The sequence below is a fragment of the Coffea eugenioides genome, chromosome 3, assembly GCF_003713205.1.
Source record: "Coffea eugenioides isolate CCC68of chromosome 3, Ceug_1.0, whole genome shotgun sequence".
Classification (NCBI taxonomy): Eukaryota; Viridiplantae; Streptophyta; class Magnoliopsida; order Gentianales; family Rubiaceae; genus Coffea; species Coffea eugenioides.
Window position 1 is genome coordinate 2,610,295 of NC_040037.1, and position 24,106 is coordinate 2,634,400.

A 24,106-nucleotide genomic window follows, 5' to 3' on the forward strand; every position below is an offset into this window, starting at 1 on the left:
ACCTGCCCACTTCCGGAAAGACAATGCTATCCTTTTCGACCAATTGTTTTCACTTCAATTTGCACACTAATTTGAGCAGTGGCCATGGGTATGATTATGCAACAGTATTGTCCCTCCCAATCCCATCACCATCACCTCCATCACAGCCTAGGAGAATTCTCAATTCAATGGTGCTCATATCACTCCTTCCTCACCTGATTAGTCCATTGATCATCCAGTTGGTGTGTGATATAATATATACTGAGTTTTATTTGTTGTGTTTTGGCTTTGTGCATCCACTTGAGAACATCTATATAAGGAAATTAAGCTTGCCTCTGCCTAGGAACTTAATTATTGTTGTCACCGCATCGAAACGTCTACTTTATAATTATGTCTCTGTTTTTTAGGCTACCGTATCATCAAAATGCATGTGAATCTATCACTAGGTGCTGCAGATCAAGATTACTATATGTATTTATCTACTCATCTAGTAATTTAATGGCCCTTTTCTTAAATTTTCTTAAGCACCCCATATTAAAGTTCTAATTGTAAAAGATATATACGAACTGGATACAATTTGATGTTCAAGTTCCAAATCATGACTAAGTAGAAGAAGTGTATAGGATCCTGGTTTCCTTGCTCCAGAGAAAGAGGAATCTCGTGGCATGCATTTTCTTCTCCAGAGTGGGCAGATATTGATACGACAAGTGATGCCACCTTTTAAAATGCAAAGAAATCATGATGTCAAAATAGAAAGACTATGGTAGTTATACTGTTATAGTACTACTCAAATAAATTCAATTCAAACCCTTCAATCATATACTTGTGTTACAGGACAAAAATCCATCACAAGTGCTATGCATGCTACAAGAAGGCAAAATAAAGTACTACTAACAAAAGCATAAACATTAATTTACAAATGAAATCTTATTAGTAACAACTAATTGCTCTGTTTAGTTAAAAGTTCAGTTGAAAAAGGGACTAATTTTTTTTTTTTTTTGGGTCGTAGATAAGATGAATAGCTAGAATCAAATATATAATACATATCTGAGGATGTAGAACAAGAAAATTGCGCGTGGGAATGAATTCTAATTCATGTAGCTGTCTGGAGAACGATCTCACAACACACAAAAATGACCATCATCTTGTATTCATTATGCTTACAATCATTATTCTTGGTTGCCTCACCCGCATGCCCCTCTTACTCTTATTCTCCCACACTCTCTCTTCAGTACCCCTTTTATGCGTTGCAAATATTGCATGGTCTCTCCTATCTGCTCCATTTCCCCATATCAACTCTCTCTTCTTTCTCTATATATACTCATGGCCCTGTATCCGTTTTGTCACTCCACTACTCTCTTTGCAACTGTAGTCGACAAGACCAACTCATTTGCTAATTTTCTACTTGCACTACTCCCGTTCTAGTTCAATAATATTTCTTACTAATTAACGAACCCTTTTCATATATCTTGTTTAGTAAGATAAAAATGGCTATGTCTGGATTTGAAGGGTTTGAGAAGAGACTAGAGCTTCATTTCTCCGGCGATGATCCGGTGAACGGAATCAGTCTCCGGCAGCTGGATTTTGAGTCAATAGAGGAGGTGTTGCATGCAGTGCAATGCACAGTGGTATCAGCTGTGGGGAACCAGTATTTTGATGCCTACGTATTATCAGAATCGAGTCTCTTCGTTTACCCTACAAAGATCATCATCAAGACTTGTGGGACTACTCAGCTGTTAAAATCCATCTGTCCATTGCTGCACTTGGCTTGCGATATTGGCCTCACCTTGAGTGTGTGTAGGTACACCAGAGGTAGCTTCATTTTCCCCAAAGCTCAGCCTTACCCTCATTCAAGCTTCAAGGAAGAAGTTATCTACTTGGAAGAGAGTTTGCCTAGCCATCTTTGTTACAGGAAGGCCTCAGTTATGCCTTCAAAGATGTCTTCTCATTCATGGCATGTTTTTTCTGCATGTGATGAGTCTCACATGTTGATGCAAAACTTTGAGAGCGACCATCAAGATATTTTCACTGTTGAAGTTTGCATGACGGAGCTGGATCGTGTTCTCGCTCGTAAGTTTTACCGGCATCCAAACGACGGAAAAAACGGCGACACAGCCGGAAAGGAGATGACGGAGATAACAGGGATTGTGGATATTAATCCTAATGCACTTATTTGCGACTTTGCATTTGATCCATGTGGCTATTCCATGAATGGAATTGATAATGACCGTTACTCTACCATCCACGTAACCCCGGAGGATGGTTTCAGTTATGCAAGTTTTGAGTTTGTTGGTTCCATTTATGATGATCATAATGCTATTGTGGAGGTGTTAAAGAAGGTGGTGCAAGTTTTCCGGCCGGGAACAATGTCGGTGGCGACGACCAGCACTGGTCATGAAGCATGGACAAAGGTTGCCAGTGCAGTGGAGCCAGTGGGGATGAAATGCAGGAGTTGCACGGTGGACGAGTTCCCAGCAGCAGGCACCGTCGTGTTTCAAACTTTCACGCCTCGTCGGAAATAGCTTGTAAGTGGTGGCGATAAAGGGTGGTGGTCCAACAACCAGTAGATATGTGGAGAGGTTCAAAAGAGTAAAGGGAGGGAAAGTAGGGGGCCGGGGCTTTTCTTAGGGTTAGTAACAATTTTTTCTTTCTTTTTTTTTTTTCTTTTTTTTTTTGTTTTAAATTAGGGGAGTGGGTGATTCATGGTAATGTCATTGGATTGGGTGGTAAATTATGAAAATCAATGTGGGGTTGACTTATGTAGAAAGATTGTAGTGGGGGAAAAAATTTGGAGATGAGGCCATGTCCATGAGAGAGAGAGAGAGAGAGGCTGATGCGGAAGGAGAAGGGATGGTGTGGGTTCATCATGATATTGCACCCCACTATATGTTTGTCACGCCTAGAAATTTTGAGGTTGCAATTTTTTTTGTAGTGGGGATGATGAAAAGTGCTCATGTTTTTGAGCTTCTTATGTGAAAGAAAGAACTTTGCTACCATCTCTTTCTTCTTCGAGTTCTGATTTCTGCCTTTTGTACGTTGGATCTCTTCTTTCTTGTCTTTTTCAGTCAATAGTAGACTGTGTCTCTCTAATTCTTTGCTAAACTCAAGTGGGTTTTTTTTTTTTTTTTTAATAAATTCTAGTATTGGTCTATGAAAAGACAGAAATCACTACTGTTATTGGCCATTGCCATCGATTTCTTTCCTTACAGGCATGAAGAGCAGATTTTCGGGGTCCTGCGTACCTCAAAAAAGGGTGAACTAAGCTGCTAACAACAGCAATAGCTAATAGCAGCTAGCATGAATTTGAGAAGAATTTTGGCGTGCAATTTGCATCTTTTCTTTCTCAGCTGTCAGATTTCGTGCAAATGCTAATGAAATGAAATGCAGGATGTGTTTCTCAGATACCCGACTTGAATTTTTTTTGTCTCTGTCGGAAAAACGAATTCGAGGCATCATCTAAACCTACCACAGATTAGTGCAAGGATCGATTAAGCTTTAACATAACATAATAGTAAGAGAAGTCGAAAGACAAAGAAAACGGGTCGCAGCTGTTTAATATGTGGTCTTGATGTAGACAATTTTTCCCCTGAACTTTAATAATTCGTATACTTATGATGCATCCTATCTGTTGGCAGTGTAAGAGAACGTGACGCAATGGTACTATGGAAAAAAAAAATCTCCAATTAAGCTGCCAATAATTAAAAGAGCAGATATGCAAAGACAGATGGAGTAGCTAGTGGTAATAAATTTGGCTGAAGAAAATTGAGGAACGGTCTTCGGAGAATTCTCTTTACTTTGCCAGCAAAAAGAAAAGATATGAAATTAATGGCATTTGGAGATAAGACGAACATCGACGAGTCAAACACACTTTCCCGATTTTTTTTCCTTGCCTCCCAAGCTGCTCTCCCCAGCTCATTGTCCTCCTTCGACCGTTGGACTTCCCTAAACTTTCTCTCTCGAATTTGAACCTGAACTTTCCAATGGTATATTTCTTCGTCCTCCCTCATCAAACCCAAAACTCTAGAAAATCTTTATAGCGGAAACAGTTTAGCTACCTAATTTTGGCCTATCGGGGAGGATGGCCAATTGGAGCTGCAACACCTCTTGTGTCTCCCTCGCTGGCCTCCTGTCTCTCCTCCTCTTGCAACCCCTCACAACCACCACCTCTTTCACCAATGGCATCCGCGTCAACCTCGTTCCTAAGCCTGCATCCGCCATCCTCTCCTTTCGGGAGGCACCGGCTTTTCGCAATGGCAACGAATGCAGCTCAAGCAAGAAAGATAACATCCATATAGTCATGCCCCTTGATATAAACTACATCCGCGGCGCGGTTGCCGCCATTTTGTCAATTTTACAGCATTCGACATGCCCTGAGAATGTTTCCTTCCACTTTCTTTCCCTTCGTCTGGAGCCTGGGATATCCTCATTGATCAAATCCACCTTCCCTTACCTCACTTTCAGAGTCTATCACTTCGATTCTAATCTTGTTCGCGGAAAAATCTCCAAGTCCATCAGACAAGCCTTGGATCAACCTCTGAACTATGCAAGAATCTATCTTTCTGATATTCTCCCTAGGGATGTGGAACGTGTGATTTATGTTGACTCGGATATAATCGTCGTCGACGACATTGCAAAGCTGTGGGGTGTGGACTTGGGAGACCGCGTCCTAGCTGCGCCGGAGTACTGCCATGCAAATTTCACGACATATTTTACGGACACATTTTGGTCCGATGTCAATCTGGCGAGAACTTTTGAAGGAAGAAGACCTTGCTACTTCAACACAGGTGTAATGGTGGTTGATGTTGATAAATGGAGAAAAGGGGGCTATACACAGAAGGTTGAAGAGTGGATGGTCATACAGAAGCAAAGGAAAATTTATCATCTGGGGTCTTTGCCTCCAATTTTGCTCGTATTTGCAGGCAATATTAAGGCAGTGGATCATAGATGGAATCAACATGGTTTAGGCGGTGATAACTTTGAAGGCAAGTGTAGAAGTCTTCACCCTGGACCGATTAGCCTATTGCACTGGAGCGGTAAGGGGAAGCCATGGTTAAGATTGGACTCCAGGAAGCCATGCGCGGTGGACTACCTATGGGCTCCATATGACCTCTACCGTTCATCTAGAATTGCATTAGAAGAATGACATACATAACTAAGGAAGCCATGCATTGTCAGTAAGGTGGGAAAATGTGGAACAAGATTGACGTAGGAGAAATTTTTAAGTTTCTGTGATAATTCATAGATTTTCTTCGGTCTGAATGCACAGACCCTGAGCCAACAAATACGGAGTCAGAGAGAATCCGTTGGCTTTGCCTCTAGAGGTAGGCATTAGCAAGTTTGTTCATGAATTTATAGTAAGTTGTAAAATTTTGTTTTATTATACTCTCTTCTCATGAATGTCCATAGTTTAGTTGTAAATTGTAGCGCAACAAATGTAAAAGCGCTACTATTTTGTTGAAGCTTCTGCTATTGGAGGCCAATTGCAAAAAGCAAACGGCCACGATATGAAAGCGTTTGGCCTCAGTCTCTTTGCAACTTATATATATATACATGTTTTTTGTACAACTTGCTTTCTACCCAAAAATAAAATAAAATAAAAATGAAGCCTACATACTAGAAACTTTAAAAAATGTGCACCAAAACTCACAATAAGTGTGCAAAATCTCCTGTTTTTTCCTTTAGTTCCTCTTCATCTCACAGACACATGTTACTAATAAAGATGCTATAGTAAATTTTTCTAAAAACAATTTAACAAAATAACCTTCCAGAAAGATATCTTTCCTGAGAACTAAAAGTTCAGTACAAACTCGATAATCAATCCATTTTCCAGTTAATAAAATATCTACTCTTGAAATCAAGACTGTATCATTCATTTCTAAATTTGATGCTTCCAGTTACTCTTTAACTACCTATTTTGTTGGATACTAGTATTTCTTCTTGCTAGATTATTTTCAATTTCTGTGCTTTACTTTTCCGGGCTAAAATTTCAAAAGAAGAACTTAATCCAGCATCGATTTTACTGAACTGATCAAGTATTCCGCAACATTTATCCAGCTCAACAACAAAGAAAGAAAGAAAAGTAGCGGTTTCATTTTACTCACACCATTCAAGACCTTGACTACACTAAAAGTAGATTTAAGTGGTAATCAGACAAGCCATAGATATTTAACCAAAATATATAACATAACTAGGTCAAACTAATAGTAGATTGCGTATCTAGGTGAGCATGGAAGTAGAAGAAAAGATAATCCTTGCTGATTAATACAAATAAGAGCAAATAATACAAAATCATGTTAGAAGAGCGAGGTGCTTACATGTACACGAGGCGAACACACAGACACAAGCACAAAGAGATTTCAATACGCGTCCATAAATTTATCTCCAAGAGGTAAATTATGGTTATATTGACGCACAGAAGCATGCGAAGGTCCCTTGGCTCAAAGAAGCTCGAGATCTCACATCCTAAAATAATTGAACTGCAGCAAGCTTCCAGGGCCATCAGATGGATTTGGACAATAATTTTCCTCTCACCCTCTAGGCTTTAGGTGTGGCTGCAACAGGACATTTTCCTAATGTATTCCACAGAATATACTCTCCTGATGTAACCTGTTGCATCATATGATAATTGCCAGAAGCATCATACAATAATTGCCAGAAAAGCTTTACTTTCTGTACAAGAACTACCAAAAAACTGCAACCATACATCCCTATGTTTCTGAATGTAAAATACATATAGGTTTTCCTATGATCTATGGCTCAAATACAGGCAGGCAGGTACAGAAAAACATCCAATACAAGACATATGACACTGCCAGCAACAAATTTCTGAGCGAAAAAAGTTTTAGGAAATATTAGCACAGTTTCCCAGTAGCAGTTTAGAGTTAGTTCAAGTGAACAAGCAAATATTTGTTGCCTAATGTAAGGTTATAAGAATTTTCAGACAAATACTTGGAAGGTAAAGATACCTGTGCCGATAACTCTACAGGTGCTTTAACAGCAGGGAAAATACTAACCTGTATGTGGCATAAGCAACAAGTTAGTATCATATTAAAGCTCAGAGCTAATGAGAATTCACAACTGCACGGCCACTTGTAATGAAAAACACACAATTTGAAATCCAAACATTCCGCTGAGGGAAGATTAACAGAAGCAACACAGACTTAGATAAGTTTCATTCATGGGATACAATCTCTGAATTTTCAAGGACCAAGACTGGGAGAAATAGATATGTCAATAATTTGGCTAAGATTCTCTATAAGGACTTGGTACACTATTGCCCAAGCCTTCACTATGGAGCACTAGAAAGTCCCTCATGCTCTCTCCGGTTAAGAACTAAGGATCAGAAACAGCAATAGCCAGGTGGTCGAAGGTTTCCTACTCATCATAAACTAAGCTTTCGATCATTTTATTTCACTAATCCCTTCCCGCTTCTTTCTTCCCTCCTTCCCTTCTAGGAAAAAACATATAAAATAAATAATAAACAATGCAAGCAACATTATAAGCCAGCAGGAAACTATCTTAAAAACATTGAACCAATCAACAAGTATAGGCATACAGCCTTACAATTTTAAATTGTGTAAGCAAATAAAGTTGCCGTATGATGAATTCCAAAATTTGTCTAAAGGGAGATTGCATGTGGCTGGATTTACACTTTTACGAGAAACTTATTTTGCCCTGTTAAACAATAAAATGTTTCATAGCTGGTTTGTACTGTAAAATCCACATTTTGAAGAAGAAAGCATAAAAAAATTTCATTTATATCCTCCAGTTGTTTCTCATGTAAAGCTAACATGATGGACATAAAAAGGTGAGACTGAGTTTGTCATTCTTGGGGGTATAGATATTAAAAGTTTTTATTAGAAAAAGATGCTGCTTTAATACACTTATGCATTTATAGCAAAACACTGTTTGTGGATCATAGTCAGTCAAGAGTGACTCCAATTGCACAACATTACAGGCGATCTTTCTCCTTTACAATGTGGAAGAGCAGTTGAGCAATCAACTGCAGCACAGACATTGTAACTGCAATTCAGGTGAGTTTGAGATGATTGTCAATAGTTAAAGTAAACAGCCTGAGAACTGGAGAGAGAGGGGGTTGGCAGAGGCATAAGGATTCAAAATACAAGCATGAGCAAGTTGTGTAAAGACCTGGTTTAGTGATTCTCCATGGCAAGACAAGAACAAAAAAGAAGGGCTATGGACTTACAGATTTAGGATGAGTGGACATGCTAAGAATGGATATGGACTTACAGATTTTGGATCAATGGACATGCCAGATAACGTCGATCCGACCATCTTGAAAGACACCTACAGCCACATGAAAAAGTGCTCAAATCTTTTTGAAATGTGTGTATACACTTGCTTTTAGGACAAATTGTTTGAGCAGCTTTCCAACTAACACAAACAGCAAATTTTGGTTTGCCCACTAACATGCATAACTTTCAGTAAATTAAGCCAAATAGCAGTCAATTTTTACGGAGAAAATCATTGTTCCACATAAAGAATGAATATCTGTTATTTACTAACTTTTATGCCAAATTGGACTTATTTGGGAAGGGCACCCAATTATTAGCGCTATGGTTACTTTCTGTAGAAAATAGTAGAAGAAGCATTCATAGTTGAAAAAAGGTCACTGATTGATACTTCACAAGCTGAATCCAATTTGACACAATGTAGTGTACCACACCAAATTTTGCTATTACGTATATTTGTTCAATATAAGAATCTTAAGGATTATATTATGGGGTAGAACCTATGTACAGCTATTTGTCGGAAAAAGAATCCAAAAATATCAGAAGTAGTAACCACCAACAAGGTCCACTAGTTGTAAAATCAAAAATTCTTATTCATTAAGGGAACCACAAGTCTAATTGGCAGACCAGAGAGGAGTCAAACTTTGGTTTAGGAATGAAACCATCAAGATTTAAGGTAAATCTTCATTATGGGATTTAGAAAATGCAGAGGGAAATGCAGAACTGGGGAGAAGACAACATACAGGATACAGTTGTTCAGAATTAAGATGTTTAAGCAGTCCACTCATCACATATAAAATCACAACCAAAGGTAGGTCTACGGCAATGAGATTGCAGATAGAGATAGCAATAACAAGAGAGAACATACTTTGGCATAACTGTATGCCTGCCAACAGAATGGTTCTTCCAGATCAACTGCCTGAAGGTCCTTGCTCATTTTCTCCGCAAGAAAATCCTCCACATTTACGATGTTATTAGGCGAGTCTGTTTCAAAATCACTATCTTCATCATCTATACTCCCAAACACTGACCCAGAGGATGGTGGTTTTTTAGTCTGCCATGGAACAAACTTCAAAGTTCCAGAAAATGTTGCTTCAATGCTCTTTCCAGAAACACCTCGTCCACTGGTTATAATTCTCCATTCAACTGAGCGCTCCGTACTGAAGACTGTTCCTATAGAAGGTGTCCCGTCACAGGAAACCACCATTCTCCTAGGAAAAAGCATAGTCACTGTACAGAATTCCAATGATAAAGGCGTTTTATAACCCTCCATAAGGCGCAACTTAAACAAGAAGGCACCTTCATTTTCAGAGACCATTGAGAGCTGGTAAAACCCCTTTACCGGAGGTCTAATGCCATCAGATACCTGATAACGCATTAACAGAAAGTTTCCTAATGGTGGTGAAAATGTTACAGCATGCTTATCTCCACCATGCTCTGGAACTTGAGCACAGGGATGGAAAGATAATAGCTCAACATGAGCAGAACCCAAACCTGTCAAGGGAAAGGAAACATCAGGTAATCCTTCTAACTCTGCTCGACAATTGACTTGACCAGATGCTGTTATGGAGTCAGGAATCTCGTCTCGGTCATACATTGCAACATGAACAGTCTCATGAATTGTAAAGAGTATCCTCTGCTTTCCCCTATAGAGATAAGGCTTCCATGCCGGTTGCTTGCTATCTGCAGAAGGCACATCGACAGAAGAAAATCCATTCATCTTCATAGCAGAAATGTTAGAATAACTGAGGTCCATTGGTGTACCTGCAAAAAAGAAACTCAAGGTCATTTGTAGAGTTAAACCACAATAAAACCCATATTCCACACCCCAAACTTGACTAAAACTATGAGTTGAGAAATACCATAATAAAGATTACCAACCAAAGGGCATTGCACTGCTGATAAAGGACTGGAGTGCATCTTTGTCCAGGGACCTTGAGCCAATTTTTGGAGCGTCAGATGCTAGAGTTCCACTAACAGAGGTGCTTGAGGTGGCGGATGCTGCAATTGGAGTTGCAACAGGTTTTGCTCTACCTGATATTCCTATGCTTCCAGTCAGGGAATCCAACAACCCTCCTACAGAGGGAGATGCACTTGCAACTACTTCAGGTTCTGTAATATCTCCTGTTACAATGTCACCAATTGTGTGTACCACCATAAATGCCCTGTCATCAGAAAAAAGAAAGAGAATATTAAATACACAAGAAACCTAGCAGATAGTTGTTTCTTTATTCCTTCATTAGTAGATTCAACCTTCAGGAGAACAATAAGAACACAACATAATTCAGAGATAGAGAAAGAAAATTGATTTGGCATACTCCTCACAACTGCCCAGCTATTTTCTTAAAGAGATCAGGGAAAAGGATAAATATCAACAAAGAAAAGGCAATTCATGGTTTATGATACGCCAAAATTTTTTCAGGAGAAACAGTGGGAAATATGATCGGTTTCTCCTTTTTAACAGAAATATGACTTGTGCAACATTGTGAATAACTTACCATACCCTGTGATGGATGGAAGATCAAGCAAGAGAGAAGATAAATTCTCATCTTCGCCAATAGTATTCCCACAATCTGACCGGTTACACATCCTTGCATATGTCTTTAGATGATGGGGCTCAACCAAAGGCAGTGCAAGAAGGTAAAATGGGCCCTTTACATGTAGAATAACGGGCCATATAAAATGACTCTCTCCTTGCTCTTCTTTATCAATACTTAGGCTTATTATGTGACGTGTGATAGGATCATCCACCCATGAATCTGATCCTTTAACAGAGTGACTTGTCCTTATGCCAAATCCACGAACAGATCCTTCCCTACGGGATATAGAGAAAGTTAGTGATGTACCAATTTCATACACATGGCAACACTTGAAGTACAAGCATGGGGAGTATGACATGAAATGGAGGTTGGAAATTTTTTGGCTTTTAACAAATTTAACATAAATTACAAAGAATGAGAATAATTGAACATCTACCTATATAAGCAATTTCGTCGTAGAATTTGTAACAGGATAAACAACGAATATACTTAAAAATCTGGATACAACTTCTAAGAAGCACGCAAAGATGCATGAATAAAAGGAGAAACAGCCTCTCCCCCAAAGCAAAATAAGTTAAAACCTATAATACAGCAACATGTAAATAAACATGCCAAAACGAGAAGGTGTTGTTAGCAGATGCCAGTGAGCACGCTGCACAATCTTGCCACCTTTTCAACATAGGAAGTGGTGCTGCATTTCCCAACCAATTGGTAACAGGAACCTCCTTTACCGTCTTTTAGGCTCCATGTGAGTAACTCTAAGCTAAAAATCTATCAATGAAGCACATTTCTTTTACACCATGATTTTAAGCTATTATTCTCCCTATAAATATGCTATAGAATAAGCTGAAGTTGTAAAGCAACCATTTCTGAGGCAGTATACCAGCGTGAACCCAACTTTCCCCACTGCTACTGCAGTATTCTTTTCACCCTCAGGATAGTAAAGTAACGTTGTCAAAAAAAGAAAAGAAATGTTGTTCTCTTAGCAAGCAAATTCCTGTTCATTACTATATCATTTCATTATACAAAAATTATATAATCTTTATCACACTACAGAAAGTACAGAAATAGAAAGTTCACGTTCCACGAATAAAAATGATCATCCTACAACAAAATGAAGATTCTTAAACTAGCTACAAAAATCAGCTTATTTAACTTCCCAAACTAACCAATTAAACATACATTCCAAATGACAGCATAAAAAAAATGAATTTCAAAAATTAAGATGACAAAATTGAAAGAAAATAAAGACCTCTTTTTGCGATCAATAAAAGCCGCTGCTAATTCAGAATCGGTAGGAAGGTAGGGGACCACCTTAAGACTATCGGTGGCACCCGCAGACTGGCTTTCTTTGTCGCAAGCCAGCCGCCACCGCCTCTCCACCACCGGAAACCTCCTGCTTTGTCAGGTTCATAAATTTATATACTTGAATTTAATGAAAAAAGAAAGGAAAATTCGAACTGAAAATGAAAAAGGCTGTATTTTTATGAGCTCCGGAGTGGCATGATAACCTGGAGTAAACGACGGCATCTTGGCTGCTGAGGATCCAGATAGCTCTAATGCTACAACCGCCCGCCATTACCTTCTCTTCTTCTCTCAAAAAGGTTTGCCGATCCTTTTTTCTTTTTTCCTTTTTTGGAATTATTTTTGCTTCTGCTGACCTTTGGAGTGCGACAGAGCTGAAGCCTGAGGGGGCAGGGTGGTGATGGGACATACAAACCTTCAATCCACCTGAGCCCTTTCTGGAGAAGAATACGCCGTCGTTTTGTTTCGCACCTTCTGGATTTTACTTCTTTTCTCTTTTTTATTTTTGCCCTTTTTCCCTGTTATCTCATTTCTAATTGCTTTGGAAATGATTTAGAGATTGACAAGGTGACCGCAATGAAAAGAATAATATATTGCATGAAGCTCAAAAACTTTTACAGCGTCGTAACTTGTAATTTTTTTTATTAACTTGAAATTCTAAATTAAAAAATATCCGTTTGGATTAGCTGTTTTTAAGTATATTTTTGAAATATTTTACTGTAACAATGTAGATGAAATTTTTTTTACTATAGATGAGATTATTTTTGAAACTGTTTTTGAGGTTTTTTTTTTTGTATTTTTGGTGTTTTTGAAGTTATTTTAGGTATTTTTGTAGTTATTTTTGTTTGTGTATTATTTTATTATATAACATTGTATATGAAAATCTTGTTTTTAAAAAAAGACCAATCCAAATGCAGATATTTTAGAAATCGAATCTTTTATTAGCTTGTTTACTTTTTTTTAATTTAACCTTGAGAAAATGCACTTTATGCTAGTCTCGTGAAATGCCATGTAAGTTTGGTTGTGGGCTGAGCACCATTTTCTTGCTTCACAGTAAGTAGACTTCACGAGAGGCTTCTTAAGGTCCAAAACTCAGAAATTGTCCACTAATAGTAATAGAGAGAGCTTCCATATGCATCTAGTACATGAAAGTATAGGGGCAACCATAATAAGGAGATGTATACAAAAATTTATGTGAAAATTCTGGAACCCTTGCATACAACAACTAGATATAGTTCAATAAGAAGTAAAGCCTCAATCCGCTTAATGTATACAGCATTCCACAACAAAACAAACCTACAACTTATACATGCAGAATGTGCAAATCCTGACATAGGATTGGCACCTGCTCAGGCAAAGCAGAACTTATTACACAAAGTTTGTACAGTACAGAACATAACTTCAGCTGTGACTAAATTCTTCTGAGGTTGTTTTGCCTTTCTTCTCGGATCAGTTCATTTTCAAGATCTTTGTTGCAGCATGGCAAGCTCCAAGCTCGGTCAAGTTCAGTCTTTCACTCGGAGTGACATGCGCATTCCTCCATCTGGCATGCTGAAGAGAGGACACTAAAGGTCAACGCAAAGATACGAGATGGTAGACCCAGCCCTCCGTCTAGTCCTCTGGCTGACCTTCCACCTCTCAACCAGCACCTTTTTTATGTTTGCGCAGCTTGCAACTACAGTGGCGACTCCAACAGTTGTAATGCCAGGGCAATAAACCATATGGCATGTCTCCAACAAGGTGCACCTACTAACAAGGTAGCTGAGACCTACATCTGTTATTTGACGGCAATGTGATAGAACAATGTCCTTGAGCATGGGACAGCCTTCACTCATCTCAGCCATGGCCATATCCCCCAAATTCTGTCAGAATGGTAATTGAGCATCTATAGGAATATGAAATTCAACAAAGCCATTGACCTTAATTATGCAGTACATCTAGAGAGTGAGGCGGAGAGAAACGGGGAGGAGACTCGATTGTTTTAATTTAGGTGTGCTTGCAGCAATTTAAAAATGTTGAACATCCTGGAAGATGCACAGGAAATGGAGAAATGGGCAGACCAAATTGTCCAGGTTTGAAGTAAACAATAAAGCAAAATGATACTTTAAATTCACCCTATCTTTACCATCATTCATCTGCATACTCACTCCTCCATTTGTAGGAGATGGTAAATGTAGCAAACAATTTTTGGAATATCATCATGTTAAAAACAAAGATATAATGTCAAGAAGCCAGATGGAAAAGTAGCTAAGAGGAACCTAATGCATCTTTCAAAGTAATGAATAACAGTATAACACTCTTGAAAACATACTTGAGTAACCCATATTATTACATAGCAATTCAAACATAAGCTAAGGTCTAGGATCTATGTCAATCATCAGTCAGTCCAACAAAAATAGCCACTAATGTTAACACAACCAAATGGTCACATACCATGTGCATTGAAAATCTCGGGAAAACTTACCTTGAGGTCATCAGGACCAACAGGCATGGGAAAGGGGAGAAGAGAGGAGAGGTTGAGAAAGGAGGAGAAAACAAAGAAGAGGAGCATACCTGGAGGACGCTTACATCCAGGTAACTTAGCTCAGGACACCCTCTAGCAATGGCTATAATTCCAGCATCTCCAATGTGGTGGCAGCCGCTAACATTCAGGTAGCGTAAAGAGTGACAGTTACCAATTGCGACAAGTGCCTCATCTCCTATCCTGACAATCAAAGAGCATTTATTGTCAACATAAACTACCAAAAACAAACTCATAACCAAGGCGCAAGCCACTTGGGCATTTATAAAATGACTGCTTTATTAATATCTGGGAATATGGGGGGCAAAATGCAGACATAAAATACCAGAAAGAGAATCTTATTTAAATACTGAAAGGCATGGAATTTGACAGAAAACTTGTAAGAACTGCAAGTTACCCTAATAAGAGGCAACAATGTAATGTTACGCATTCTATGGATCAGTTGAAGATAAAGAGAGCATCCAGGAAAAATGGTCATACACGTATCTTCTAAGATTTCATGTTTTCTGTGACCTAGTATAGGCATTCACTTTAGTGATTCATTCCAATTAACTAATGAGTCTTCAATTCCCTAGGATGAAAGGAGTTGCAACCAGATAAAGATAAAGAAACACTATATCAGAGAAAATTGTGGGCAATTTGAAATAAGAAGCAGTTGAGTGGGCAAAAAGATGCAACCAAAATAGTTCAATGTTCTTGCCCTATTTGGACCCAATAAACCCTGAATTGTTAATCAGAACCATGGCCAGTTCATTCACATCCTGAACACATACAACTCCTTGTGTCATCAATATCATTTTTTCCTTTTTTTATTTTTTTTTAACATTTTCCATTTATACAGCTAATAAAAATTCATTAGACAATTCACATGCAGGAAGCCGAATATTTTCTAACATTACCAAGTGCCCAGATCTTACACTAATTGCAAAAGAAATAAAACAAGACATATCCAAGCTTCATTGGATAAACCCAATAACATATTGGCACTATATATAGTGTTACCATTTTTTATCAGGAAAAAAATTCTGTTTTGGCTTATTTGTTGAGCGAGTTAGCATGTAGTAAAAAACCTTCTAGAAAAGGCTAGCTTAACGAGAAAGAAAGTTCAAAAGAATTGCATTAATTTGATCATCATTTTTGATATAGTTATAGGGTACAAACATGCAGAGAAGGTAGAGAAGATTTCAGTGACACATGTGAATGCTATTGAAAGAACTCACAGCAACTTAATGCAATGACTAGATCAGAGAGAGAGAGAGAGAGAGAGAGCTTTTACTTATCGCAGAATCGAAGACTCAAATCTGTAAGAAATTTACAGTTCTCCCCAACAGCTACTATTCCCTTACTGCCTACCTAGTCACCAAAACAATTACATTTAGTTTCTAGTACGTGATACAGGAGCAAATGTCAAATATCACGAACATCAATGGCAGCTAGAAGAAGAAATAAGTAAAAGCTACAACTCAGAACAATTCATGCCATCCAGAAGATGGTGTTTTGTCTTGTAGACAAGTCTAGAAGAAGTGTCAGAAAATACATAAGCATCTGCCACCATAAGGCATAGAAAGGTGGATAACAGAATTTTTTTGGGCTTAACAGCACTGTAAGGGTGACAATCCTTGATGGTCACAAACAATTGAAAATATAAAATATATGTTAGCAAAGAAATGAGTACACAACACAAGTATGGCAGCAGCACAAAGGAAAAAAGGATTTGTTAAAAGCTGACTGCAAAAATCAGCAGACCATTTATTCAAGGATAAACAAAATAGCAGAACATCATCTTAGCCATGCTACATGAATGGAAAATTAGTTAAGAACGTTCTCCATGTCTACTACAAGAAAATTAGATCTGTAATATTTAATCTTTCTAAAGCATGAAAAGGTTAGTCCACTTTCTAATATACTGGAGGAAAGGTAAGACAAAAACGGCATAGCTGTTCGTTCAATTGCAAACTGAAGTATAGCACCAAGTGCATGTAAGTTATTCTTAATAAAGAATGAGGAAGACAAAAACATGGCTCCTCAGTTTTGTTGGAACAAATTCGTAGGTAGAGCCAGACACAAAAAGCTTTTACTTGGACAAATACATGCTACCTGGATTTGTTCGTATCATATAGCATTACCAAAAAAGAAAAAGAAAAGGATTCACAATACAAAAAGAGGTAGCCTGCAGAAACACAGAGAAAGCAATACCTCATAACACCGACGAATGTGAAGCTTTTTCAAATTCCTGCAGCCTTTTGCTATACTAATAATGGCATCATCACCAATACTTGAGCAGTCTACCAAGTGAAGAGCTTGCAAGAACTTGCAGCCTCTGCCTATTTCAGACAGTGCGAAATTACCTATCTTTTGACAGTACAACAAGGCCAACTCCGAAAGGCTCCTGCAGTAGCCAATGCACAATGGTGAATTAGTACTGTGACTGAAGCACAAGGAAAGCATGGTAGTATGTCTAAAATGGTAAGTGAACACTAAAAGTACAACGGTTTGAAACACTATTTATATTATTATCTTTCTTTATGGCAGGATAGACTACAAAAAAAGACTATGGATGTTTTCATTAGCTTTTCCAAGTTGACAGGAAGAAAAAAGATAAAACAAGACACAATTAATACTTCATTTTCTTTTCCTTTGTGGGCTGGAAGGACGTGGTGATTCTGGGAAGAAGCGAGGAGGAATCTTAACTCAACATGCTATTAATGATTTTAATTTCATGGGTAGCATAGAGCTTTCCCCACAAGTACCATCGAATAGGTAATAATGTCAGACATTAGTACCCGTGGAGATAGTAAGGTAAAAAAACTGCATTCTAAAGAATAACCAAACCAGTCAAACTAACCACCCAACAAGATAAAACGAAAACCTTCAGAGTAAAAATAAAACAGATGCAAACAAATAAAAAGAAATGAAGAGATAATCAAGCATACGCGCAAGATCTTCCAATCGACTCCAATCCAAAAGTTCCAATATTGTGGCAGCCATTGACCTCAAGATGTGTCAGCTCTGTACAACCGACGGCAACAGCTTCTAAACCCTTATCACTTAGGAAATAGCAATCACTCAAGGTAAGGTTCTTTAGTCTCTTGCACCCTTTTCCTATGGCACACAGACTCCTGAAACATGGAAAAAGTATAAGATGACAAAGAAATTATGACTGATTGCTTGTCTTGCTTGACCATATAACTCACAAAGAGACATTAGAATTTTTGAAAGAGCTAAAGTTCCCTTCATAGGTGAAAAATAAAATGTTTTACTTGTGAATTTGCAGCAAAAAGCCAGTTCTCTTTTACTAATACACACACACCCCCCCCCCCCACTTAAATCCTGGATTTTTAATAATTAAAAAAAAAAGGAACACGTAAAGCTGTTTCTGAACCAGCTGTTCACAAACAGCTTCAGGTGTTAAGCATCAATAGGCTAAACTAAATTTATTTGTCAAATTGAACAGCTTGAAATAGGACACTGAATAATTCTTATTGATTCTATGATCTAGTCTAGACAAACATAAGCTCAGCTTGGTTTAGGCTCACAAGAAACACCTGCATAAGACTTTACATGCTTGGACTAGAGATAGAGCTTGATTACTATTTTTCCTAAATCAGTGTTTTCTTTGAGGAAATTATAGACTTAAAGTCAGTATGCTGTTCCCATAATTCGTAGTATAATTAGCAAGATACGACTGATTACTACCACATAACAAGGTATACATTGCAGACTAGACCTCGAGCTTAGCTTATTGCTCACTACAAGGCTGAGGCAAATTTGAAGTTCAAACACGGAACTTCTTTCACAAGACCGTGCATGAACAGAAGCAGGCCAAACCATATTTGGAGTTTGGCTCCAATAAATCGAGTTGAACTTGATTACTGAAAGCTTGACTAGATCTCAAAAGATTTCTAGCCCGACCACTTTTATCGTTTCTATCAAAAAAAATATTGTCATGAGCAAAATATATAATTAACAAAAGATAAAAGAGACAGACTTGTCAGTGAATCTCTGAAAGCTGTATAATGCCAAGAACTCCAAGGTATTGCAAAAGATGCCCACAGCTTCGAGAGCCTCATCTGTTACATTAATGCATTGTAGCTTCAAAACTTTCAGAACCCGACATCCTTTGGCCACAGCAAGCACACCTTTGTTATGTATAAACTCTGAATCCAATGACAAGGTTTCAAGAGATTGGCAATAAGATCCAACAGCTTCCAATGAAACATCTGTTATTTTTGCACAAGCTGCAACACCAAGAGATTTCAATTTCCTTCGACAACCAAGGGCTAAGTTCACCAAACCAGTGTCAGTTAGACCTTCACAAAACCGCAAGTTCAAATCTTCAAGTTGCTTACACCACTCTCCAACGGCTGCTAGACCTTGATCTCCAACATAGCAACCCTTCAAGAAGAAAGCTTTCTTTAGGACTTCCAAGTCCATATAACATTATGTAGTTGTAATCTTACTTTAGACTGATCCACTAGCCATTAAATTAGCAAGAGGGGAAAAATATACCGAAAAAGGGAAACATAGCATAGAATTGAGAAAGCACATCTTTACCTGTAAATCCAAAGACTTCAATGCATTACACTTCTCTGCAATAGATCTCAACCCTAAACTTGTCACATTAGAGCACCATATCAAACTCAATTTTTCAAGTTTGCTAAAGCCATCTCCAACAACAGCTAGTCCAGCATCCGATAAATAGTATGTTTCTGTTTCATAGTCTTCGGGGCCAGTTTTGCCAGCAGCAAATTGAAGTTTGAGAGGTGAAAGTGCAGAATGATCTGCACGTCGTCTTTTTCCCTAACAATGGACAGAAAAATTTATATTTAGAAGAAATAGCAATATGTGGCCACTGAAGCTCAGTATAAGTACTCCTGCAATGCAACATAAAAAATGCAAAAACTGGGCCAAAATAGGCTGAAGATGGTTGAGGCAACAGCCTCACATAAGCATCAGACCCAGCAACCAAACTAAACTACTGAAGACAGTTTTACCTACTGGAGCGTCAGAGGTGTAGATCAGCCTTAAGCATTAAACTTCTTATATAATTACCATCAGAATCCTAAAGACAGAGCGATAGATTTCAAAGTATTAAGTATCACTAAATAACAAAAAATATGTCTATGTTTTTTCCCCACTAGGAACTATGATACTGTGGGGAAGGGAAAGGAAAAAAAGAGAGAGACAGAGAAAGCTAGAGAGAGGGGGAAGGGGGGAGGAAAGAAAATCTGCAATTTAAGACAATCAAAGGATAAGAAAAAAAAGGCAGGCAATATTCTTGCAGGCGATAAGCGACAGGAACATCACAATACGTTGACGCAAGTGGGGGAGCCATCTGTTGTGATATGCACTTCTTTCAACATTGGAATATTAAAGTTCTATGTCCATTATCAAGAAGCAAAATTATTCATCAGATGTAATATTTAACTCCAGGAGGAAACTGCTAAAAACTACCCAACTTCCTAAACATTTTTACAAACTAAAAAAATTCAGAACTTTCAATAACAAACTTCTGATTTTGCCAATACTATTGCAGAAGCATGAAAAATTCTATTCTGATCTAACTTGAGAACGTTCACAGGGTAAATTTCCTTGAATACCATATGACTCAAGAAATCAGTTATATAAAAATGGCAAGACCCAGAAGCTGCCGAAAAAGGAATGCATTGAACTCCAAAATCCATGGATAACTCTTAAATGGAGAAAGAAGTGATTATTAATTCCTTAAGTCACTTTTAATAAACAGAACACTAGGCCAATATGAGTCTCCTTTTTAGACAGAAATCAACATGCTAAGGTTTGTCCCCTACCAAACACTGTGCAGTGGAGACGTGGGCTAAAGTACAAAACTCTGAGATGGGCCCTGTTAGGGTCCTCAGTTTGGATATCTTGTAGGAGCAGGCTCCTTACATCCAAAAGCCAATGATATGCCTCAAGTTAAAACCGAAGACAACAATAACTCGATATTATAAGTACAACTTCTGCAATCTTTATTAGGTTAGGTAGCCCTAATTCAGACAAATAACCCTTTCTGCTATAAAGTCAAGATCTAATAAGCTTTTCCATCCCTTCTTCTTGGGGTGTGTGTGTATATATATATATACATCTCTTTACACTCTATCTTTTTATTGTTTCCTCTAATTTCACCAATTCCAATTTCACATTTCAGAACCTAGTCTTGTCAAACCTAGAAATAAGAACTTCAAATACTGATTAAATATTTTACCTAAATTACATGAGATCTTGCCTATGACGGCTGCTGCATGAAAGATCGCATTTTGCTCTATAATGAAGCTCAGCTAAATGCATCTCTAAAATCGACAAAAATATCATAGGAAATACTCCAAACATTGATAGTTTATATGCTTGAATATTTCCCAATATTTTAAATTCTTCCATGCACGACCAATTTCGACCAAAGACCCACAAAACGGTCAATTAATCATTCGTAAGATCAAGCCAAATATACCAAAAAGACTTAAATTTGCCCATCCGAAACAACTTAACTGCATTTTAAATTTCACAACGATCTTTGGCATCCCAACGGCTAATAAATTAATTCACAAATATATCTTCCACGTATAACCAATTTCCCGCAAAAAGATCCCGTTTTGCTGCAAAATGCAGCTCAATCCAGCAGACTTACTTCAACTCAAATGATAAAACTATCCTATTCAAAATCACTCATTCACATTCAAATTTTCTCAACAAATTTCCACAACTCAATTGACTAACAATCAATCCCCATGCAACATTTCCCAAATGTAGCATACAAAATCCGAAACTTTAAACTCAGAATTTGATCAGAAAAAAGTAAACTTACAAATTGAAAAGGTAGAGTAATGGAGCGGCGTTCATCAATAAACACGTTTCGAACATGGGGAAACCGGCTGGATAGCATCTTGACGAGACCGTCGGGGCTTCCGGACGCGCCGATGCGAATTGTATCGCGGCTGAGCCGCTCGAGGCCAAGCCATCTCTTGCAGACGAGAGAGGCTGCGTCGCGGCTGGGCTTCGTATCTAAGTAACGGAAGATCTCGAGGATTAGCTCATCTGGTAGACTGGAATTTATCCGATCATGGCCCTTCATTTATTAAATTATTACTACTTAAATTATTGTTAATTGGATTTTATTCGACAGTTTTCTGATAGGAAATTTGAATTTATTTACGGAAACAGGAGAAAGAGTGAGAAAAAAGAGAGTCTCTGTCTGTTAAGGAGTAATCAGCTTTGGGCGCCCGCGGTGGAGAGGGCGGTCAAGTAGGAGGCAGTCGGCCGATAGCTGTGATTTGTCCTTTTCACCCCCTTTCTGCGTGTAATACTTCTTGTAATTTTTTATTTTTCTAATGAAAACATTCCGCAAGCGATATTTTCCAAGGGTCCATTATATATGAATTACTCCTCTTTTCTCTCTCCTTAATTAAATATTTGTTGCTAGGATTTCTCACCCTTCTTTCTATTGTTCGCATTGCTCTCTTTTCACTCACACATTAACATGAGAGTTTTTCTAACATGCAACATGCTTTTTTCCTTTGAATTCTACTTGTTTATCATGCCTTTAAGCAACCAATACCAATGAAACTTTACCATCGTTTTCTCTATGGTACTTGTCATATAAATCTTCACTTTTATATTTTATCAAGTATTCATAATGATCATGTAAAACTTGATTTCTATCAAGTATTCATATTCTCTAATAATTAGATAAAAAATAAGTTTAAATTACATTACGTTATATTTCCCATGAATATTGAAGGGAAGTATGGCTATTTTTTGGTATTATTTTTATTTTAAAATATTATTTATTTTGACTTACATTACATTGTGTTTGAAAAAAGAACCTTTTTTGAGTAAATTTTCAAAAATAAAAAATATAAGAGCATATAGAATTAATAAAAAAATAATCGATGAATTAATGTGTGTGTGTGTGAGAGAGAGAGAGAGATAGAGAAATACGTGAGTAAGTGAAGAGGAACAAATTTTAATTGTGGAGAGAAGAAGAGGAGTAATTAGTGTTTCATGGATCTAAAAAAAAAATAAAGAAGAATATATAGAGCTGATTGATTGAGGGTAATTTTAGTATTTAAGAAAAATTTGCTCAGTGAGAAACATTATTGCTTTGGAAATATCGCCAACCAAAACATTCTAAGTAAATTATTTTTGGTTTTTTTCATTGTCCATGGAAAGTCGTGTTACTCAATTAATGTGTCATGAACTACGTCTTCTATAAGTTATCCTCACACCTATCAAGTAAGGAGAAGATATCGACCGAGTACTTAATCACACCCTAATTTAATGTATACATTTGCATTTATTGCACTCATTCATTTAGACACAATCTAGAATTAACTTTATTATTACAAAAAAGATATCCATTAACCAGTCCCATTTATTAAGTTAGATTTCTCCAATGATGTTTACTAGACATTCATTAATACATCTAATTTATTATCAAATTTACTTACCATATAAATATTAGCCAAAAATATATATTTACTATATATATGTACATACTCGTATTTGTTGCACCTCTTACATTTAGATATTTTTCCAAATTAATCACACTTTTATCAAAAAAAAATTAACACCTAATGCCCATAGAATGCCCAATGGCACTTCTTAGCCAAATGCTATTAAATTTGAGTCCAGTTATGCAGTAACCTCGGTCATTTTTTTAAATATAATATTGCTTATTATTCTTCCATCATAATTTAATAAGGTCATTTTTTCTTTTCATCCATCTCAAATTATAGTCGACATTTCAATTAAAGAATATTTTTAATTTTTATAAAATACCCTGATTTAATGTACTTTGTTATGAGTGAGTATAATCTACCTTATTCAATAATTGCTTTGATTCATAAATTGAGTGGTGCAACTCTTGATCAGTATTGTTGTTGTAATTGATATAAATGTATAATAATTCGTCATACTTCTAATATTAACATAAGGATATTTTAGAAAAATAGTATGTTAGATTTACACTTTCAATAAAATTAACTAATTTTTCTCAAAATATGTGAAAAAAAATCGAGATTAACAAAGCAGGACAAAAGAATACTTAGTTTATCCTTATAGAATGATAAAATGGTCCAACTCACCATTTAGAGCTATCAATAAATGAATCATACCAATGCCAAAGGTCTAGCCTGGGTGGGTCTCTTTCCGCTGACCTCTTGGATAACCTTAATTAGAGTAGGATAGAATTGGTCACATATGTTGGCTGTTAGGGAAAAAGTATAAAAATCCCTTTGTATTTCTCTGATTCTTCATAAAAAATTAAGGTCTATTTAGAAGATGCATTTTTTGGGTGTTCATATAAAATTTTACTATATTTTATTGTAGAAATTGTGGAAAGTTTTTTTTTAATGTATTTAGGGTTTGAAAAAATTGAAAAACTTTCTTTTTTCCCCTCGTATTTGCCTTTTTCTTTTCTTTTCTTTCTTTCATTTCTTTCATCTTTCTTCTTCTTCCCAACATCTACTCCTTTTCCTCCCCCACAATCGCTA

The 24,106-nt window shown here is 37.2% G+C and overlaps 4 protein-coding genes across 5 annotated transcripts; 2 read left to right on the forward strand and 2 right to left on the reverse strand.

Moving 5' to 3' along the window:
• Positions 1-1,356: 1,356 nt before the first annotated feature.
• LOC113765801 (S-adenosylmethionine decarboxylase proenzyme 4) lies at positions 1,357-2,553 on the forward strand. Its single transcript, XM_027310053.1, has one exon. It carries the CDS (start codon positions 1,467-1,469, stop codon positions 2,499-2,501), a length of 1,035 nt encoding a protein of 344 aa, XP_027165854.1. The 5' UTR covers positions 1,357-1,466; the 3' UTR covers positions 2,502-2,553.
• A 1,504-nt stretch (positions 2,554-4,057) lies between these two features.
• Positions 4,058-5,122, forward strand: LOC113765800 (probable galacturonosyltransferase-like 4). Its single transcript, XM_027310052.1, has one exon. The coding sequence runs from the start codon at positions 4,058-4,060 to the stop codon at positions 5,120-5,122; it is 1,065 nt and encodes a 354-aa protein (XP_027165853.1).
• Positions 5,123-6,212: 1,090 nt separating this feature from the next.
• LOC113767148 (AP-5 complex subunit mu) lies at positions 6,213-12,515 on the reverse strand. Of its 2 annotated transcripts, XM_027311330.1 has the most exons (8): positions 12,283-12,515; positions 12,024-12,167; positions 10,735-11,046; positions 10,113-10,396; positions 9,100-9,995; positions 8,230-8,286; positions 6,945-6,992; positions 6,213-6,585 (listed from the first exon to the last, which is right to left on the reverse strand). In XM_027311330.1, the coding sequence occupies exons 1-8, from the start codon at positions 12,483-12,485 to the stop codon at positions 6,514-6,516; spliced, it is 2,016 nt and encodes a 671-aa protein (XP_027167131.1). In that variant the 5' UTR covers positions 12,486-12,515; the 3' UTR covers positions 6,213-6,513. The 2 variants fall into 2 exon arrangements, with proteins under 2 accessions (XP_027167131.1, XP_027167132.1); XM_027311331.1 differs by lacking the exon at positions 8,230-8,286.
• Positions 12,516-13,237: 722 nt separating this feature from the next.
• Positions 13,238-21,846, reverse strand: LOC113767042 (F-box/LRR-repeat protein 4). Its single transcript, XM_027311214.1, has 8 exons — positions 21,421-21,846; positions 19,152-19,397; positions 18,586-18,992; positions 17,531-17,716; positions 16,794-16,986; positions 15,874-15,950; positions 14,630-14,780; positions 13,238-13,938 (listed from the first exon to the last, which is right to left on the reverse strand). The coding sequence occupies exons 1-8, from the start codon at positions 21,685-21,687 to the stop codon at positions 13,642-13,644; spliced, it is 1,824 nt and encodes a 607-aa protein (XP_027167015.1). The 5' UTR covers positions 21,688-21,846; the 3' UTR covers positions 13,238-13,641.
• Between the last annotated feature and the right edge of the window lie 2,260 nt (positions 21,847-24,106).

What these genes read in the sequence shown, in the direction of transcription:
- LOC113765801 (XM_027310053.1), top strand. Translation starts at nt 1,467, where the DNA reads ATGGCTATGTCTGGATTTGAAGGGTTTGAGAAGAGACTAGAGCTTCAT.
- LOC113765800 (XM_027310052.1), top strand. Translation starts at nt 4,058, where the DNA reads ATGGCCAATTGGAGCTGCAACACCTCTTGTGTCTCCCTCGCTGGCCTC.
- LOC113767148 (XM_027311330.1), bottom strand. Translation starts at nt 12,485, where the DNA reads ATGTCCCATCACCACCCTGCCCCCTCAGGCTTCAGCTCTGTCGCACTC. An exon ending in GATGCCGTCGTTTACTCCAG is followed by an intron (nt 12,168 to 12,282) that starts GTTATCATGCCA and finishes CTGACAAAGCAG; the next exon opens with GAGGTTTCCGGTGGTGGAGA. An exon ending in AGGCATACAGTTATGCCAAA is followed by an intron (nt 8,287 to 9,099) that starts GTATGTTCTCTC and finishes ATGTGGCTGTAG; the next exon opens with GTGTCTTTCAAGATGGTCGG.
- LOC113767042 (XM_027311214.1), bottom strand. Translation starts at nt 21,687, where the DNA reads ATGAAGGGCCATGATCGGATAAATTCCAGTCTACCAGATGAGCTAATC. An exon ending in TTACTCTACCTTTTCAATTT is followed by an intron (nt 19,398 to 21,420) that starts GTAAGTTTACTT and finishes GTCCATTGTTAG; the next exon opens with GGAAAAAGACGACGTGCAGA. An exon ending in TGAAGTCTTTGGATTTACAG is followed by an intron (nt 18,993 to 19,151) that starts GTAAAGATGTGC and finishes TTCTTCTTGAAG; the next exon opens with GGTTGCTATGTTGGAGATCA.